The 19,541-nt window shown below is 34.8% G+C and overlaps 1 protein-coding gene across 3 annotated transcripts in view; it reads right to left on the bottom strand.

Annotated features, from left to right (window-relative positions):
• UGGT2 (UDP-glucose glycoprotein glucosyltransferase 2) overlaps window positions 1-19,541 on the bottom strand; it is a 92,026-nt gene that overhangs the window by 22,623 nt on the left and 49,862 nt on the right. For all 3 annotated transcript variants that reach the window (XM_049815962.1, XM_049815964.1, XM_049815963.1), the window contains 10 exons: window positions 19,387-19,481; window positions 16,563-16,769; window positions 15,083-15,214; window positions 13,000-13,127; window positions 11,298-11,393; window positions 9,447-9,549; window positions 4,453-4,532; window positions 2,579-2,768; window positions 1,489-1,647; window positions 239-324 (listed from right to left, as the gene is read on the bottom strand). In XM_049815962.1, coding sequence (XP_049671919.1) covers window positions 239-324; window positions 1,489-1,647; window positions 2,579-2,768; window positions 4,453-4,532; window positions 9,447-9,549; window positions 11,298-11,393; window positions 13,000-13,127; window positions 15,083-15,214; window positions 16,563-16,769; window positions 19,387-19,481 — 1,276 coding nt within the window. The remainder of the gene's footprint in view (window positions 1-238; window positions 325-1,488; window positions 1,648-2,578; window positions 2,769-4,452; window positions 4,533-9,446; window positions 9,550-11,297; window positions 11,394-12,999; window positions 13,128-15,082; window positions 15,215-16,562; window positions 16,770-19,386; window positions 19,482-19,541) is intronic.

The following is a 19,541-nucleotide window of genomic DNA, read 5'->3' as shown; positions in this document are numbered from 1 at the left end:
GGCTTATTATGTATTAACATATCCAAATGCCTTCAAGGACACACAAAGCAATCAAACAACAACTTACACTATCAGGAAATAAGGTATCTCTTAAAAATCATCTTTAAATCATAATTTGCTTCTCGTTCTATTTTTTCTTTTTGCTCATTTTCCTTCAGTACTGTCAGATCTTTTCAAAATATGTTGCACTTTGAGATTCATTTCTAAGTATGTTTCCAAAAGATGGATTAATACTTACGAAAAAACCTGATAAATCTCTTCGGATCTTCCTTTACGCAGTCTCAGTGTCCAAGCACCTGGATTTGCTTTCAGCTGAAAATATCCCTATGAAAAAAAGGAAAGACAGGCACTTTCAGAAACCACCATGCACATATACAAAAATCAGTTGTCCAACATTTGGTACTGCAGCCCGGATTAGTAACCATTAGCTACTCTCATACTAGCCCTGAAAGAAGTATGACAGTGATACAACCAACTACCACCTTTCTTGTATGTCCATATTAATGTCTTTCAGTGCCTCATTTGTTCCTAGCTCAATTTGAGTTGTATACAAAATCTCCACCTAGAACAGCAAGGAAGTGAGCTGTAAAGAAATAAATTATTAAACTGACCCTAAACCGAAAAGCTCCTTTGAAACTTAAAATTTTTGTCTGCAACAACTTTCCAAGTCAACACAGCTCCTTCCCGATTTAGGAACACTGCAGACAGCTATCACCCTGGGAAAGCCAGACGAAGCAAGCTTTGGAATGCGAAGAATCATTAAAAGTTTAATCATGTTGAACATCATCTACTGTTGAGATCGTATTCAGTACTTGTATAAAAATCAAAGATTCACAGTTTATTAAGCATTTTATTCCTTGTGATAAAGTATTTACAGAGAACAGCACATAGGTAACAGACCTTATTCATCAAAATCCTTCTTTTTCAAATTACCTTAGCTAAAGAAAAGAAACCTTTCACTTCAGAAATCATAAGACCTGCTCTACAGACTACTAAATCAAAAAATAATTACTTTGGATCCCCAGAGGAATTCTTGGGTATGGATTTGTCCCACAGAGGCTTTAAGCACTTAACTGAAGCATCTAAAATAGGAGCTTTCTTTTACCCAGATCATTGTGTAACAAAAAAAGGTTATTTTAATCAGAATGTGATTCATACCTTACATTTATCAGTGGAATCTCCATCTGAATATAACTACCCCCTACCATCTACTCAAGGCAATTAGGCTCCAAGTTTAGGCACTTCAGATTAGAGTCTAAAATTAGGCTATATCCAAACCTATACTGGCTCAGAAGAGGAGCGGGGGAAAGCTCAGCAAATTAGAGATGCACATCTTTTGTAGATGGCCTCAAATCCAGGATGCTCCTGTTACTTTTAGCGTTACTAAGCTTGCAACACAGAGAAATGGATTTAAAGGACAAGAAGCTCATAAAGAATTCTCATGAAGAGCGTGCAATTGTAACAACTATTTCTGTACTTAATACTTACCAGGTTGGCCATCACAATAGTATCAACCATGACAGGATTATTCTTTGTGCCCAGAGTGAACTGTAACCCTCGAGGAGGTTGTCCAGTTGTCACATCAAAGCAATGCCCTTCAAGCAATATATATTCGAGTTCATATTCTGCTATAACCGTCCCTTTTATCTGCGGAAGGAACATTTAATCAATAAATTATGTAATTTAACTATGTGGGAAAAGCAACACATTACAATGGCAAACATATTGTGTGGGATTTACCTCAACGAAATTCAACTGTAAAGAGAGAGAGAGAGAGAGAGAGAGAGAGAGAGAGAGAGAGAGAGAGAGAGAGAGAGAGAGAGAGAAAGGCACTTCCAGAAGGAACTTCACTCTATTTTATAAAAGGTAACCAAGATAAAGAGCATGAATCACTGTCTGGAGGGACCTTCTCTCCATTGACTGTTGAGGAAGCTGAGGCATCTCAGCTTTGGTAAGGTAAATCTCAACCTTTATTTTCACAACACACCTTCCAAATACATAGCTTCAATCTATCAAACACCCTCAATATTTTGCGCAAGCTTAGTGACTGAAACAAATCGAGTGACTTTGAAGCTGAGGGATTAAAAATATAATTAAAAAATTGTGAACTAAAAAAGGGTCAAATATATTTTTAATCTATATTAATAAACATCCATATATTCAGGTTTATTTGAAGATTTAACTAGGTTAATCCTATTACTACCAAAAATATAAAAAACCCCAAGAGAAATAGATAATTCAGAATCCTTTAATTTTTTTATTTTATCTCAAAAAAATAGTATTTCTGTAAACATTATAAAGCTCAACATAGCAGATAAATTGCTTTTACTTGTACTCTGCATTCTGATTTTTTCCCGTTTCATTGCTTTCTTTTAAGACTTGCCTTTTTTTTTTATAGTACAAGAGAATGTGAAAAAAAGATGATGAAAATAGAAGTGGTAAAATACTGACTAAATAAACAATTACCACAGAAAATATTTCTGGAAAACAGACACAAAAAATCTCACAATATTTCCATTTCCCTTTTGAGGTAGAAGGTCCAACACAAGTTGTATAATGTTTACAAATGATCACTTACATCCTGTAAACGAATGTTATCTAGATCACAGGAACTTTTTACTGCTTCGACCAACCAGCTTTCAGGAGTGATCATGTTTAGAGTCAAAAGGGGTGATTCTGGCAATTCTAGGAATTTTGCCACAGGTTCAGAAGGAAGGTGCTTGTTGATCCCATAAGTTAATTCTGGTTCCAGAACAAAACGATAGAAGCTGTTGAAAAAGAAATGTTAAAAAAACCCACAAAACATTTACTTAAGGATGAAGTTCCAAACATTAAGTTCTTCTAAAATACCTTAAAATATAATATAGTAAATGTTTACCAAATTAATGATGTTTGGAGACACAGTATCTCCCTATTCTTTTGCAATACTGTCAGACAATACCTATAGCATCTCAAATGAACTAGTAAATGAACACAGATCTATTTGCTTTTGATAATTTTTAGCTGTGAAAGTGCATAGTTCCCATTAACATTCTAAATGGCTGCGAAGGTGAATACCCAAGAGGTGCACCTAAACATCTGAACTGTGAACTGCCTCGAATTCTCAGAATCTGTATCCCTAAACTAAGCAGAAGGATTAATCTCTGCTGGAAGAAAAGAGTCTTTGGAACAGCTCCTGATACTAGCAGCAGCAAAGACAGAGAGCAGAGGAAAGGAGGGGTGTCTCCATTCCTCTTCAGCTCTTATCACATTTATTCAACAGGTCAAAGTTCATTGCAACAACAAAATAATGACGATTTTCTTCCTTCCACTACTGATATGCAACATAATGAGAAGAATCAGAGCAGAGAAAGAAGAGCACTGAAGATGGAGAGTGAAAGCAGCAAGCAATGACTGCTTCATATGGGGAAAAAAAAAAAAAGGACACGTAATTACTATGAAAAGTAAAAAGGTAAGAAAGTCTGTACCCATCTGGAGGAATACAATTTTCCCACAAAGTATTTGGGCTAGTATATGGATGCATTTCACATGAAACCATTGCTGCAAGAAAAATACAACCTGTCTGCAGGGCAGATGCCAGAACACTTCTTCCTCTCACCTCTTCCAAGCACAGGGAAAGAGCCAGGCACTAAAACCTGCAAAGTGCCTAGCTTTAAAAGCGATCATGACAATGTTCACGCAAGATACTCAGAAGATTGATGATTAAGACACTCTCTTGCAGTATAAGAGGTGTGAGTTCAATTCTTCTCAAACCGAATAGAAACCAAGGACTTCTGTTTTGTGGCCAAGTGATTTATTCTCTAGCCTGCTGGCTAAAGGGCAGGCACTACCACCGGCCTCTCTCATAATAAGATTATAGGTAAGGTATCTGCCAAAAGGATGGCAGTGCTTAAACATTTCTCTTAGAGGGAAAGGAATCCTCTCTGGGGAATTCGGTTCAGTGTAAACATCTATAACTGAAGCTTCAGTTTAAGGCAGGTACTTTCAGGGTATAATATTCTTAAATTATAACAAGATCTAAAATGCAGACTGTACATTTCCTCAGATGAATTTCATTTTTACGCTAAGTGTACTTAATCTGTAAAAGTCATTACAGACAGTGGACTGTAAGCAGCGACCAAGGTAGGCAGACAATCTCCCTCTGCAAGTTTTCATAGGCATGAAAGACTCTCCACTGATTGCTCTAAGGATTGTTTATGAGAGGTGGATTTGATGAACTAAATCACTTCCCTGTGATCCCATGCTTGACACCTTAGAAGTAGAATTTTCCTCTAGACAAGTGCAAACTCCTTAGCTAATATGCAACTTACATTCAAAGAAAATAACTAATGCAACAAAGGTATCCAGAAACACAAACCACTGTTTAGTTTTTAAGGGAATATAAACAGTTAAGGCTGTTTTTCCAAACCAAGCAAGATCATATACTTGTAAGAAAAGCTATGAACTACTTACCTCTTCAGTGGCACTTCTGACAGCTTAGATCTGCAGTTCAAAAACAACCTGAGTTTCACATTGATAATGTCTTTGAGTACCTACAGAAAAAAAATAATAATCTCTGTAAAAACGGTTCTTGGCAACCACCAAACTTTGAAAATAAGCCAAAGTTATCCTTGTGACATCCTGTCATTTCTCAAGCTTCAGTACAAATCTCAAACATTTTAAAGTTCTAAATATATCTGTATATTAAGGGATGTTGTCAGATATTCCAAATAAAGATTTGACGTTTTCTAAAACTGCATGATTTTGCACATGATATTCTTGATAGTCAAAATGTTAACGTTTTCCCCTAGTGATGCAGTTTTTTAAAGAGCAGCTATTTACATTTTCCAATGCTTGAGTAAATTATCACCTTTCTTATATTGTGTTTTCTAGAAGATTTTAAAGCACTTGAAAGTATGTACATGTCTTTTATTCAATAAGCAATCTTAAAACAATGACTTCCACTCATTGAAATAGTTGTATACAGTAAATTATTGAATATAGTAAAGCTCAGAGAATTATTTTAATACTTAATTACTTAATAATTTTAAATGTCAGCAATAGATTAATGATGTATTAAACTATTCAAACTTCAAAACATTCCAGTAAGTTAAAATATTTCTACTTCTTCCTCAGTTTCTTCATCTGTTCATTTGTAAAATACTGATTTTTCTGGATGCTGTTATACAGGAACCATATATTAGGACAGTATTTTCTTCTTATTTCTGTAAGCAATCCATTTTTGTTTAAAGTTAAAGTTATTAAAGTTCTTTAAAGCATTCTTAAAAACCTTTACCAAGTTATCTTGATTTCTGTGGTTTCTGATCCAAAGTGCTTATGTGAAAGCATAAAGCTGCTGTCTCCTTTATGGGTATTATTAGACAAGCAAGTAAGACATTAAAGCTAAGTTAAAATACTGATACCACTAAGGCTAAAATGTAAACTAAGCAAGACATTGGTCATCCTTAAATCTCTCTTATTATAACCATTTCTTTCTTTCCTCAGTTCAACCCATGGCTACACATGTTCTTTAGTACAGTGCTACAACTTCTCATAGTCCTATGGACCTGTTCTGCTTCTAGTTTCTCAGTCTCATCCTTTAGGTCACATAAATACCATCGCTGAAAAACTACTGAGCAAAAAATAAAGACTAGGGAGTGGCATAAGGGTGAGAACAAGTGAAGAAGCAGGAAACGAGAACCCAACAGCAATAGAAGCATAAGAAGGGAAAGCATTACATGATATGAGCTCAAGACCACCAAAATCAAAACAGACAAAGTGACTCAAGTATGTATCTATCATTCAGAATAAAAAGCATTTGTAACCAGTGCTAACTGGTCTCCTCTACTAAAACATACCCAGAATTTTCAACATCAAAGAAAACAATTTCTCAAATAAAGATGTAGCATCCACAATGATGTAAACCTGTATTGGACTTTACCTTCAAACAAGACAAAAACCTCATCCCATTAGTAAGAATGATACTTCAGCAATCTGCATTGATAGGTTGTTGTGCGTAGAATGAAATGATCTTGGAAAAGACTGAGGTATCATCCCAATTCATCAGCTGACCATGAAATTTAGTATAATATCATAGCCAAAAGAATAATGGCATTCTTAATTAACATTTCAAAGGAATTTAAATAGGAAATTACAAAGACGACAAGAATGCATTATCTCTTTGTTTTCCAACAATGCAACTTCTGGAATACAGAATTTGGTTCTGTTATTTAGGGCTTATGAGGACACCAAAAGCCAGAGCATTCAAGTCGACACATGAAAATGGTTATAAGATTGGAAAGCCTCTTTTATAGCAGGGTATTTGAAGAGTTCAGTCTGTTTACTTCAAATCAGAAAATCCAAAGAAGGGCATGGAAATGTAGTTCAGAGAGTATTTCATACTGTAAAAAATGGCTGAATTATTCTAGTTTACTAGGCTTGAAAATTATTTAAGAGCAAGTTTTATTTTGCATGTGCAGTCACTTTGCAAAACACTTACTGTAAGTTACCACAACTCATCTGAAAAGCATTAACTCACTAAACCACGCAACCAATCACTTGGAATTGTTTGTGAACATCACCCCAATAGAAAGCATCTACACTGAAAACAAACTCATAATAGAATCTTCAACAGAACTGACAATATGATGAGAAAATTAATACTTACAGCATGGAGCTAAATAAAAATCTGCAGTCCCAAGTCTGAGTTTAACAGTCAGGTTAATTAGCCACTGGAAAAGCTCAGTAGGAGCTGTGATCTGTACTCAATCACTTGATAATATTTAAATTAGGATTAGATTAAAAAAAATTATTCTACTTCAAATGCTAATTGATAAGAAGTAGTCCTACGACCAGTGTTATATAGGAAATCAGACTAGATTGTCCAAAGGGGCTCCTTCAGAGATTCCTGTCACTTCAGGGATAGAATAAGAGTTTCTCTCTGAAGACAGAATGAACAAAGGAAAAAAAGGCAAAAGATAATTGATAGGAAAAAAATAAAAGGTTTGACTTTTGTCTCCACATTTTTGAGTTCTTTGACAGTTACTGGAACAAGAAAAAAACCAAAACAAAACCATAGATGATCCTAAGAGTTACATACTGCGGGAGTAAAGCAGTTGGCTAGGGGACATGTAGTTTGTTCAGTGGCACCATGCATAATATTTTTTCAGCTGGTTTTGGTGAATCATGAGGAAAAAACCCCCCAACTCTTCAATTTTGTCCTCATTTTTAGAAGAAGGAATTTCTACTTTTTTCACATCACCTTAGGGACCACCTTCATAACTCTAGGACTAGTTAGCTGTTCCACGTATTCTCCTGAGAACTGATGTGGTCCAACCCTGGTCAAGCTATGGCTAGTGTTTAAGGATATGCTGTAGGCAGTGACTGTTGCTTTGTCTGGAAGTACTCGATGCTGAAGTCTATGACAAAACTTTCTGAAAAAGCGAAAACATGAGTTATATGGAAAGTTCTACCTGCCTCCCTCTGGAGAGGATATAGAGCAGTTCTTACGATACAATCCAGTATTTGTTTTAAAACCAGATAAAAGCCTTGGCTCTGCTCTCATTCATGCTCTGACTCATACCTTGCCTCTGTCCTTAAACTGCCACTTTCTCAGACTAGGCAGTAAAGTTTAGATTAGTTTACCTACAGCTGTTTACACCTTCTCAATTTCAATTCCATTTAACATAAGCTACATATTGTTTATTATTTTTTTTTTAAGAATTTACCAAAATATTTCTTCGCAGTGACTATTAAGTGTCACAAAGTAATATAAAAGCATGCTTTCACCAGGGTAAAAAGAATCATAACGTGGCCATATTCAATATGGACTGGGGCAAGAATCATGTGCCTTGCCGTGGTAGTTACTACACAAATTCTGCACCATGAATAGCTACCATTCCAATATACTTGGCACTAATCCAATTATGTTATTCAAAAAAAGATCCGTTAAATATAAATATATCCCAGTGCTTAAAGTTTACAGTATTTAAGTCACCTATATATAGCAAGATAATCAGAAAGGCATCCATTTAGGAACTCTGAGTTTGGGGCTTACTGTATACGTATGGAAGTTTCGTCTCTACAGCAGGAGGTGGTGGCTTTCCACATAATTAGATGTATCTTTTTTGTTTTAATTTTCAGGTTATTTTATTTTTAATTTAAAAAAATAATTTAAAAAAAGTTTCATCTACATTAAAATATTTCTGATTTTACTGTCAACAGCATTTCATTATTCTCTCCTAAGGGGTGGCTTCTTAAATAAAGCTATAGCTCCTAAATATCAAGTAGGATCTGCGATGGCTGAACAGCTTGGTATACCATGGGAGTCATTTGCCTAGACGTGCATTAGGGAAGATATTGCTCATTAGGGAGCCTGTTGCGCTAGGAGGAATGGAGGCTTCTGGTCTGAGCTACAAGATCCTTGATGCAACTTACCGTAATATGACCTTCTGGCTGAATGGAGAGAGTTTCCAGTCAATTCCAAAATGAAAATATTCTCATTTGGTAATATCAAGCTTTCATTTTAAATGAGAATGGTGAAATGAAAGATCTGGTTCTAGAGAAAAGCTACTATTTCAGAGTCCTGAAATATCAGAATTTTCATGAATTTTTTTAATGTTTTACTTTGCTTCACTATTATGTATGAAGAGTGAGTGGATGCTTCAACATCTGATACAAAAGGCATAAAAGGGTATGAAAATGGGAGGGGAAAAAGCAATGTAAGAATTTATGAAACTTTCATAATTACTGCAGAGAAAAAGATAAAACAGGATGCAGCAAAAATCAAGTTACAGGCTTCAGAATTGTAACAGACCATAAAGAGAAGACAAAATTTACATTTTTATGGGAAACTATAAAGGAACCTGAGGTAGAGTGATATTCTGCAGCTAGTGAAAAAAGAAAATCATTTTAGGAGCTATGTTTTTAGGACAGTTTCTCTTTAGATGATCAATAGCTACACACAATGGAAGACTTCTAGATATACTTGGTAGCATTAATCAACTGAGAAATACCCTTCCAAGAGCTGAAAGGTTTATAGTCCAATCTTCTTATGATGATATTACGGGTCAGATTTAGACCACCTCATTTAGGTACCTTGGAAAACTAAGGTGATTTGGTTTAATGGAAAGAAGCATATGCCTCTTATTTGAGATGGGAGATCCTTTCCCTCTATATTACGCAGACAATCTCTTCCTTTCCTCCTATTGACTATAAAGAGCATTTATGGACTCACTTTTAAGAGGACTGGTTCATGGGGTATCTGAATTTTAATTGCAAATAAGGTACTTAAAATGAAGAATTAGAACATTCACAACTTTAATATGAATTTAAATAACTAAATATATATTTTTTTAAAAATACCTGAATTTTGTTTACCCCTTTACTACACTGTACCTAGAAATTAGAAAGTCTAGTAAAAGTTAAACTACAAATATGCAAATTAAAAGAAATTACCGCCATCTTACAATCAATAAATGAGCCATCTTCTGTGCCTCTCTTGTCAATGGATCCACAATAGCAATAACATCATAGAATGGTTCATTCTGTTGGGGATCAACTTTTACTACACTGTTAAAAAAAAAACCAAAAAACAAATGACATGAAAACTCTAAACTGAATTTGTGGAAATAAACATTTTTAGGCACAGATTAGTATTATCAGAGGCACTTTAGATTTTACTGCTTATGAAGACATTTCCCTCATTTCAAGCAGTAATCATTATTGGTCCCTGTGATATCACTAGGAAAGCTAAACGTGAACAGCAATTAAAAATTTAGCATTAATCTACATAGTTCCATACTGCTTATTGGTTAAATACATTCCCCATAACAAAATTCATAAAATAAAAGGAAAACACACAGCAAAATCTTAAACATGGTCTTTTTGTCACTGGTCTACAGTTTCCTTCACCAATATCTAGAATCATCAGATTTGAGAAGTGCTGGCAGTGACACAATTTTTAAAAAAACAGTGGGAAAAATGGCAACTCAGAAGAGTGAAACTTGATAGGATGGATTAGCTTTATGCATTCCAGAAAATAATTTAGTTTGATAAACTTGATTAGACTAAGTCAAGGAGATCCTAGTTAAAGTACTCTGGATCTAGAGAAAGGAAATGTTAGTAAACCTTATTTAAAAAAAAAAAATTAAAAAAAAAAATTTAAAAAATCATGTGCTGCAAATACACAAAATGGACTATCTGAATTTGGTTTCCACAAAAATATACCGTTAGTGAGTCAAACTCCCTCCAATATGGTAGTAGCATAGTACTGACTGTTACTAGTATAACTTTGGAAAAGGTGTTAGCCACTTAAAATGGGCGACTACTGATTTTACTCCTTGTATTTTCAACAACAGGGCCAGCCCATCAGGTACAGCACACTAGAGTACCTTTACCAGTAAAAACAAGTAGGAATTTGGAAATAGCATTACAAAAATCTTTATTTTTATCATGGTTCTTTTGTTATCATATGTCCTTTTAAAAAATGTACCTGTCTGCTCCAGAAAGCTTGCCCCAGCTAAGCTTAAATTAAAACCAGCAACCGTTAGTATCCCATTACAAAGAGGACAGGATTCACAGATGCATATCTTGGTATTTTAGGTCTCATTCATTAACAATGACAACAAAAGATGATGCTTAGCGCATACTCACTTTCTAAATCTAGTATCAGAAATACAAGGAGCCAACATACAAGTACACTAAGGACAATAAACCTGTTAGCTGATGACAGTCTGTTCAGTTTTTCTTAAGGAATTAGGTGCCAATGAGCCTTATTAATTTGCATTTGAATATAATCTAGTTGTATGAGCTGTGTATATAGTCGTGGTCAACAATGACACTGCTAAGCCGCAAACTATTACACAGGTATAAGCACATGTATATTATTAGCCTTGACAATAGTACTCAAGATTCACAAACAGAAAAAGTTGTGCTAGGGTTTTCCACATTAATGAAAATTAAGGGGTGCTCCTTTTAGCTCTAATCCCCGAATAAACTTCTAATATTTTAGTAAATGTATGGACTCCAAGTTTTCTAACTCCAGATCACCACTTCTATTCATACCAATTGTAATCACTCTTTTTTCAGAAAAGGGTAAGGTTGGAAAATCATTAGTTATTACTAATTAATTTGTTAAGAGGGAAAGAAGAATTACGCTAGGGCAGATGAACAGGTTGTTCATACAACCATAGAATCGATAACTTCTTTTAAAACTGGAATGCTTACTCAGGTTTCCAAAGACCTTATGTAGTCATCAGTACATTCTAATTTTAATATGAAAGTACTGTAAGTGCATTATCATGACAGACAGAACTTACCTGTGCTGTTCTTTGAGTAATCCAGCATCTTGTCTATTCTCTGTTTTAGGCAAAGATGAGAGTAGGGCATCTATTTTCATAATCAAATCACTGCCACTGTGTTAAATAAGGCACATATAATTTGTTTTCATCAGAAAAGGAGTAAACCACTCAATTTTAATGTTTATCTGTCTGCATAAGGGATATTTAAAAAGCCTACATCCCAAACCTGCACTCTTTAAAATGATTATCACCTCAAAATTTGTAGCTTTGAGTAAAACCTTTAGCTTGACAATGCCCAAGAACCATTACTGCCTTAAAGCTTGTGAACTGTACACTTCTTAAAATTAAGTGATGCAGAATTAGCAGAATTACCATTCAGCCTCACAGTTTGCATGGTACAATCTACTGGCATTTATAGCTCTTTATTCCTTTTTTTTTTTTGCAATTTTTCCCCTTTGTGACAACATCTAGGAACAGACATAAATGAAAAAGTTTCACATTTATTTGGCCACATCTTTTAATTTTTTTTGGTATTTCTTACTGAAATTTCCTTAGAAACCTTAGTAGTTCTAATTCAGTGTCACTAGGTCTTATTATTTGATTAAACATGTTTTGCTTCTCACTAATCTCCTTAATTTTGTTTTTCTGATAGTTATTCTTTCAGTTGTGCCAGTCCTTCCAGATAACAGAAATGATACTCAAGACACAGAAAGTCAATAGATATTGTAAAAATAATATAATTTTACTCTCTGTACGCAAACGGGATCCTTCGATTAAAAGCTGGCTGGAACTCATCTTTACGCTTCTTCAATTAACAGATGTGTGAATGTTGTCTAGCAGGCTGTCAGAGCACCACACCTGCCCACACCTCTACAGGCTCCTTTTCTAATGATTCCCAAAGACAATGCACTTTCTTACTTCAAATATCAATACTCAGATATTACTGTGGTTTTAAGATGCACTGGATTTTATCAAGCTTATTATTATTCTTTATAATTACTCTTAAGTAAACAAAAGCTAGTAGGAATTGTTTACAGTTAGCTGTACCCATCTCTTGGTTGTAAGTTAAGTACAGTGAAAGCAGATAAAAGTAATTTGGCAGAGTTGCACACATGTTATGAAACAAGTTGGAGAGGATAAGATTTTATGGACATGCAGTGATCTCTTATGCTTTAGCCTCGTCACACATATGACCAATGATAAAAGGGTGCATGTCTCCTGAATAACACAGAGTGCCTTTTTTTCTGTTCTGTGCTTAACGACGAGGTAGTAAAGAGGCTGTCAGCAGCAGGGTAAATGACACATGCAGTTGAAACCCAACATATACAGTGGAAAACTATGTTAAATAGCATAATTAGCCAAACATAAAGGTGATAGAAAATTTAGGATATGTGTCATTTCTTCTAGAAAATAGGGCAAGGGTTTGAGTACGTAAGTATACCAAGTCTGTCAGGGAAATGCTAAAAAGGAAATGAAGGACAGTTAAACTTGTCTGCGTAGAAGTACTCAGATGCTAAGAGGACAGCAAATATATAGCATGCAAACAACAAACACTTTAAGTGCATGTAGAGCATATATATATGAGTATATAGTTGGAAGAGTACTATGACTATATATTTGAATCTTCGTTCATATTTCCCAAGCAGAAGGATTATTAATTTGTCACAGACAATAAACAAGGCAGTATATCATAAAGCCTCAAAATGCAAAAGAATTTTACCTTTTACTACTGCCTCCCATCTCTTTGACAATAGCTTTAATCTTCTCTGCTGAAGTACTGTATGTTATTTTTTCCAACAAATTAAAGTCTTCTGCATAGAATTCATTTTCATCTAAAGGACCCAATACCTTAGATAGAGAAAACATGTTACTAAGCGTAGAATGTCCGATAATGTTTCTTCTGTAAGCAAAAATATACTAATATTTTAAATGGATGCACAATATTCAATATGCAACCCCTAGCCCTATATACATTAGTATTATTAACTATATAGTACTGAACTGTATAGTAACGATGCAGGATTACGTTTTTACAGTTATGTAATTACAGTTAATTATCAATCACAAAGAACAGCTGCAATGGAAATATCCATATTTTTCATTATACATACCTATGTAAAGGCATACACTATTTAGAAGTAACAAATATAAATTTAAGAAAAAGCTCTGTTAGGTACATTATTTTAAACTAAAATTCAAATTACTATCTGTCTACCACACTCTTTAGTTGTTTAATTCTGTGAACACATTCTTAACTTCTCACAGCTTCTCAGATGAAGCAGAATGGATAGAAAAGAAGAAAAGAGCAAAGGATAAGAAATGCAGGATATCCAGAGGCAAGAAACAGAGCTAGTACAGTTTTTTGGTGTCTGAAAGAAAAGAAGATGCCTTGACATCCCAGAAAATAGATTTGAAGATGATGTTTGGATTTCCTATTCATAGTCTACCAGGCTAAACTGACCCAAGTCAACTTCAAGGGCCTACAGGACTCTCAGGATGTAGAATGTTATGATGTAAGTTTGGTGTAATTCAACTGCTTCCTAGAAATGAGAGGTTATCTAACAAAATTCCACTTTTGAATTTTTTATTAATATTAATGATGCATGAGATAGAAAAACTATAGTGTGATTATGAAATACCATGCTACTTCTGTAAAGTCATAACTAGAAAAAAAAATTTGCTCATAAAAACAAAACTTCAGTGCTGAAACAGCAAGGATAGAAATGAAGAATATCCCACGTCTTTTTTAAAAGTAATGTTTTAAAGTGAAAACAAACTTTCAGATAGATGAATATATATTATCAACTTTATCCAAGTATTTTTAAGAAACGCATTTCTTCAAAACTTAAAAGATGACATTATTTGAGCTTTTTTAGGCATGGAAAACAGTAATAACCATTTATAAAATAACATTGCATATTTAGTTGGGGGGAGCTTGACACACAAAAGCCAATACAATTCTTCTGTGCTTCATCAACAAAAAAAACTTTCCATGGGTTCATTAGTGGTATTTTAGTTGTATCTTAGAAGCCATTTAGGATGCACAAGAGTAACTAAGAACACAATTTAAAAAGAGTTTCCAGTAATGAGATGCCAACATAGTATCTGTTTCTTTCTGATGGTGGAGCAATAAATAGAAAACAGAAAAGAGTTAACTCAGAGTAGTTTGTATAAATTGTATTTGTAATGTAAGGTATTGACTGTCATTAACAAATACTAAATATTGACCCCAATATTGTATTTTTTAATCACAGTTCCTCTATAGCCACACTGTAATTAAGGGTATTGGTTTCAGAACATATATACAAGAAATTGAAACAACAAAACTACCATACTTTAACTTGAACAATAAGAATTAGGACTATAGAACAATTTAATATTTATAAACAATTTGGGTGTTTAGAGCTGAAATACTACGCTAGTCAGGGTAATTTATTTTTTATTATATATGCAGTAGTTTATCCTATCCCAAATGTGTAAAATATAGGTGACTTCAGGATCAAAATTAATTAATAAATATCTTTAATAGTACTTCAAATATTAACCTATTTAGACAATTTTGGCAGATTAACTCTTAAATAGCTGTGGAAATGACATACATACAAAGTAGCTTCAATGGAATGGAGCTAATAACCAAATTGGAAGTAAAACAAAAAACAAGGCAAACATTCATACCAGTCTGTAACAACAGGCTAAGTAAGTGGGAAATAAATATCATGCATTTTCTTTAGCTTGAAGCTGAAGTTCCAGGAAGTGAAAAACACCTACAAGAAGATTGAGAGATGACTTAATTTCTTTCTTACCCTGCCATTGCTCATAACAGCCATTTGCCCTGGAAGCAGCTTAAGAACCTCCTGGCAGAACATCTGGTGGGTTTTAATTAAATCCAGTCCTAAAGTGTTGTACTTCTTCTCAAAAGTATCATCATCCATTCCCTAAAGCAAAGGTAAAGCATGAGATGGTGGAATGATTCAGCAAAAATAAATTTTGTAACAGCTGAGGTAATCAAAGATTTTCTTCAAGTTACATGGTAGCCAAAAATCAAAACAGCAACCTCAGCTTCAGTTAAGTAGGTGACTGTTGGTGTGGAGCCATGGTCTCCCAACTAGCTAGTGTGCAGTTTTTACTCTCGGGCAACTGTGAATAACCATGAGATGAAAGCTGAGCCTGAGGTTAAGCACTTTTTCTATGATCCAGCACACAGCTGCATGAAAAATAACATTCTCTGTTAACAACTGAACTATATTCTCACTTTTAGGAAAAAGATATAAAAAAATCCATAATACTCTAGAAACCTAACAGTCATTTTAATGTGGTCATTGGATACAGCTTAAACATGTTTTAGGGAAACCAACATCATCCAGTAAGATACATAACAAATCTATGTTCAAAGTGGGAAAAAAATGCTGGAACTTTGCCATGCTTACAATGGCACTGTGCCTCACCTGTCAAAATTATCCTCCTATATTGAACTCCACTGACAGGTATTTCTGCATTAGAAATGTACAGGCCAAGCAAACAGCTTCATTCAGACACAATTAATATAACAAAATAAATTAGTAACATGCATACACTGCTTAAGTAGCTACCTTTAAGTCTTTCAAAAATTTATTAGACAATTAAATAAGCGGATGACCCAAACCAGCTAATTAATTTTCCAATACTGTGCCAGAGAGTTCTCCTAGTCTTCCAAATCTTCCTATTTAAAAGTACTACAATTTACAGCTCCTTCTAAAACAAAAACTGTAGATTGCAGCTGTTATTTGATAACTCGGCTCCACTCTACGTGTGAACTTTGAAATCAGCAACATTTGTATTTTAAACCAATGAATTTTCACAGAAACACAACAGGAAATGTTGGTCAGAAGTATACAATGCTCGTTAACCTCAACTGCTTCAGTCTGTGTCTGCTCACAACCACAACAGCACAGTAAAAAAAAGTTACTTCTGAAGACTTAATTCTTGACAAACATTAATACTGTAATTTTAATTAATAGATACCTATGTAAAAAAAAACAATTGACAATTAAAAATTAAACTATTTTGTCTCAATAATCCAGTATCCATACTCTGTATTTTTGCAGTGCTCTTGTATTTTCTTCCCTTATTTTAAAGAAATACTCTATTCTTCCATCACATAAAAGTTGTCAAAAATCCAAACCTGCTTGAGCAGAAACTGTATAACGGTTATAAACTTCATATCATTTGGCCACACACTGTTACTCTCAACACCAATAAAATATATGTAAAATGAAAAGGTAGTCTAATTTAGTTTGCACTTACTGGGATGAGGAACTTAGCAATTTTAGTTCCAGCAGCAAGGGATTTTGCTGTCTCTTCCTTACTGAGTTTACTTAGGAAACTTTTTAAGTTGCTGTTGTTTTGGGTTAGAAAAGCGGTCAAAATTCCTCTTGCAATGGCTGTGTTATCTTCATTTATTTTTGATGAAGGATTGTTCAAAATCCCAACACGTATATGACTGCTTGTTTTCTGCAAAGAAAAATACAGAACAGTACACAATTTTACGGTTCCATCTGCTGTTACCTCATGTATTCATACCTATTATAACTCTTGTGAAATGCCCTTAAGTATTTAATTTTTCGCAGCTATTTGTCTTTAGAACATCAATGCCTAATTCAGAACTTCAACTAGGAGTAAAAATGTTATTAGCAAGGATTTACCTATTCTGTAATACATATTTTCAATAGATTTTTTTTTTATAGAACAATTGCCTTTGAGCATTCTGCAGAAGTATATTTTTAACAGGACATACACAAGTGTTCATTTACAGACTTCAGAACTGGTTTTGTAGATGTATTTCTGTTTTTCAAAAACCATCAAACTAAGCATAAAATAAATACAAGAAAAATTATCCACTTATCACTTTAATCTTAATCAGCAGGAAAGTCTTTCACTTGCTAAAATCAGTGATGCCACTTAAATTTTACTAGAGAGAGTGATGATTCTAAGGTAGGATCAAATAGCATCACTAACCGAAGAAAAGGTAAATGGACTCTATTGCAGTAGAGAATAGAAAAATAAGGAATGAAATCACTGGTATTCAACATATTTAAACAGCAAACTTTAAATTGCAGCCCTTGAGAAAAGTTTTGTTAAAACACTTATTTGAAAAGCTTGAAAATGCATGCTTTAAACTGTTCCTGAGAAGTGTGCTCTCGCTGGAAAGAAGACATTAGGAGATACACGGCAACCCAGTCAAGGGAAGCTCTTATTCTCCTCTACTCGGTATTTGTGAGGTTGCACTTGGACTTCTGTGCCTGGTTTTGGTCTCCCCAGTGCGGTAAGGATGTTGAGGTGCTGGACAGGCTTCAGCAAAGGGCTACCAAGATGGTCGGAGGCCTACGAGGAGGCACTGAAGAAGCGGGGCTTGCTCAATCTGGCAAAGAGGAGCCTACAGAGAACACTAAGAGCAACCAACTGCTGAAGGGGGAGTGGAAAACATGACAAGGCCAAACTCTTCTTGGTAGCGGCAAAGAGTAAAACAAAGGGTAATGGTCACAAATTTTGGCCTGGCAGGAAAAACTACTGTAAGAAGGCAGCGCAACACCAGAGCAAGTTGTCAAGGGAGGGGATGGAGTCACTTCCTTGGAGGTTTTCAGGACTCCTTCAGACAAACCTACAGCTGACCTGATCTAATGATGGCAATAATCCCACTTTGAGTGGGAGGCTGAACTAGATGACCTCCAGAGGCCTAAGACATCCCTAGTTTTTTTCAAATGAATTAATAATACGTTAGTAGTTTTCAAAATATTATATATTAGCTGGAATAGTTGAAAGTGAGCTCCCTTCAGCCACCTCCCCTCCCAGATTCTTGCAAGCTTTTCTTCAAATGCTGATGGCACATCATGCTTAAGTGGTGTCTGTCCCAGTTCTGCACCTATCAGAAATTCTACTAGACGCTGACCCAACTGACAAAAGGGACAGCAAAGGAGTAGAGAATCTCCATACAAATCAACTGACTTTAAAAAAATTACTATGTTTTTGTCTTTTTGTCATGAAACTCGGAAATCACTAGACCAAGCAGTACATGAGGTTTGTCTAAATCAAATCTATGAATTAGAATGAAGATAACCAATTAAACTGCTATTTTCTAGAAGAGACAACAGACGTTATTCAGAACGGCTTTTTCTAATGTTTTTCCTAAATTCTCTGCATTAACACATGCCCAGTTCTCACGTCCTAGTTGGGAGTTACGGCATATTTTCCCCACTGAAGGGGGAGGGAGGGGGGGAAATGAAACTACAGAGGGAATACACCTGTCAAGCTTGGGTCACAGATCTATCAGTCACATAAATGAAATGTATTCCTGTAACAAGGCCTTGTACTGCATATTCTTCTTTGCATTTTTTTAAGCCTCCTTTTAAGACATATTTGGTATCACACGCTCCCTGCAAGATACCAATTTTATAATTCCCTTAGAGCGGTTCCTGTTTCATTCCTGACTGGTAAATCTAGATGTTTTCCCAATTTCAGTCTAATTACTCTTGTAACCTCCCCAGAACTGAGGGTTTTTTCTCATTTATATTCATGTGACATTCACTCATATACTTTAAATCCTATTATTAACACTGAAGAACTTAAAATTAAGCAAACTCCTAAGTGTGCATAAACCTCCTAGCATATTAAAATACAAAAAAAAAAAAAAAATAATCTATCTCAGAAGCATATAAACAATATGTGGAAAAATGGTCACTTTATGGCCACAGCTATGACATACAATACAGGAGAACACTGCATAACGGTTCACACCAACAGGCATTATCTTAACTTCCCTGGCCAAGGTAACATGCTAGGTTACCTCATGGGAGAAGGTCTGTAATTGGGAAGAAATTCACCCTTTTAATGCACAGCGTCATAGTTTGTCTCCTGCGTCAGGAGTCCACGAACCAAATGATCATTTATAGGCCTGTAAGATGCCAGTGCTGCAGGAGAGTAGAGCAAAATGAAAGCACAGTCTTGTAAGTCTGCACCTGACCCACAGAAAAAATATTGTTACACCTTTAATTAAGAGTATAATTTTTGAATGTGCACAGTGTTGTTAACATATTCATAATAATTATTTTAATAAAAACTGCTAGAGACTCACCAGGTGTTTCAAGGCATTAGAAAGCAGTTGTCTCCCAGCTGGTTTATCAAAATCAGCAATAATCCAGATAGTAACAGCATATAATGCATCTTCATCTGAAAATTAAAGATAATCCCGCTTTACATTCTGGAGGATCTTCTCACGAGTGATGAATA

The sequence above is a fragment of the Accipiter gentilis genome, chromosome 13 (assembly GCF_929443795.1).
Source record: "Accipiter gentilis chromosome 13, bAccGen1.1, whole genome shotgun sequence".
In the NCBI taxonomy this organism is placed as follows: domain Eukaryota; kingdom Metazoa; phylum Chordata; class Aves; order Accipitriformes; family Accipitridae; genus Astur; species Astur gentilis.
The sequence above is the reverse complement of the archived record's forward strand: the minus strand, read 5'-3'. Positions and strand labels throughout refer to the sequence as shown.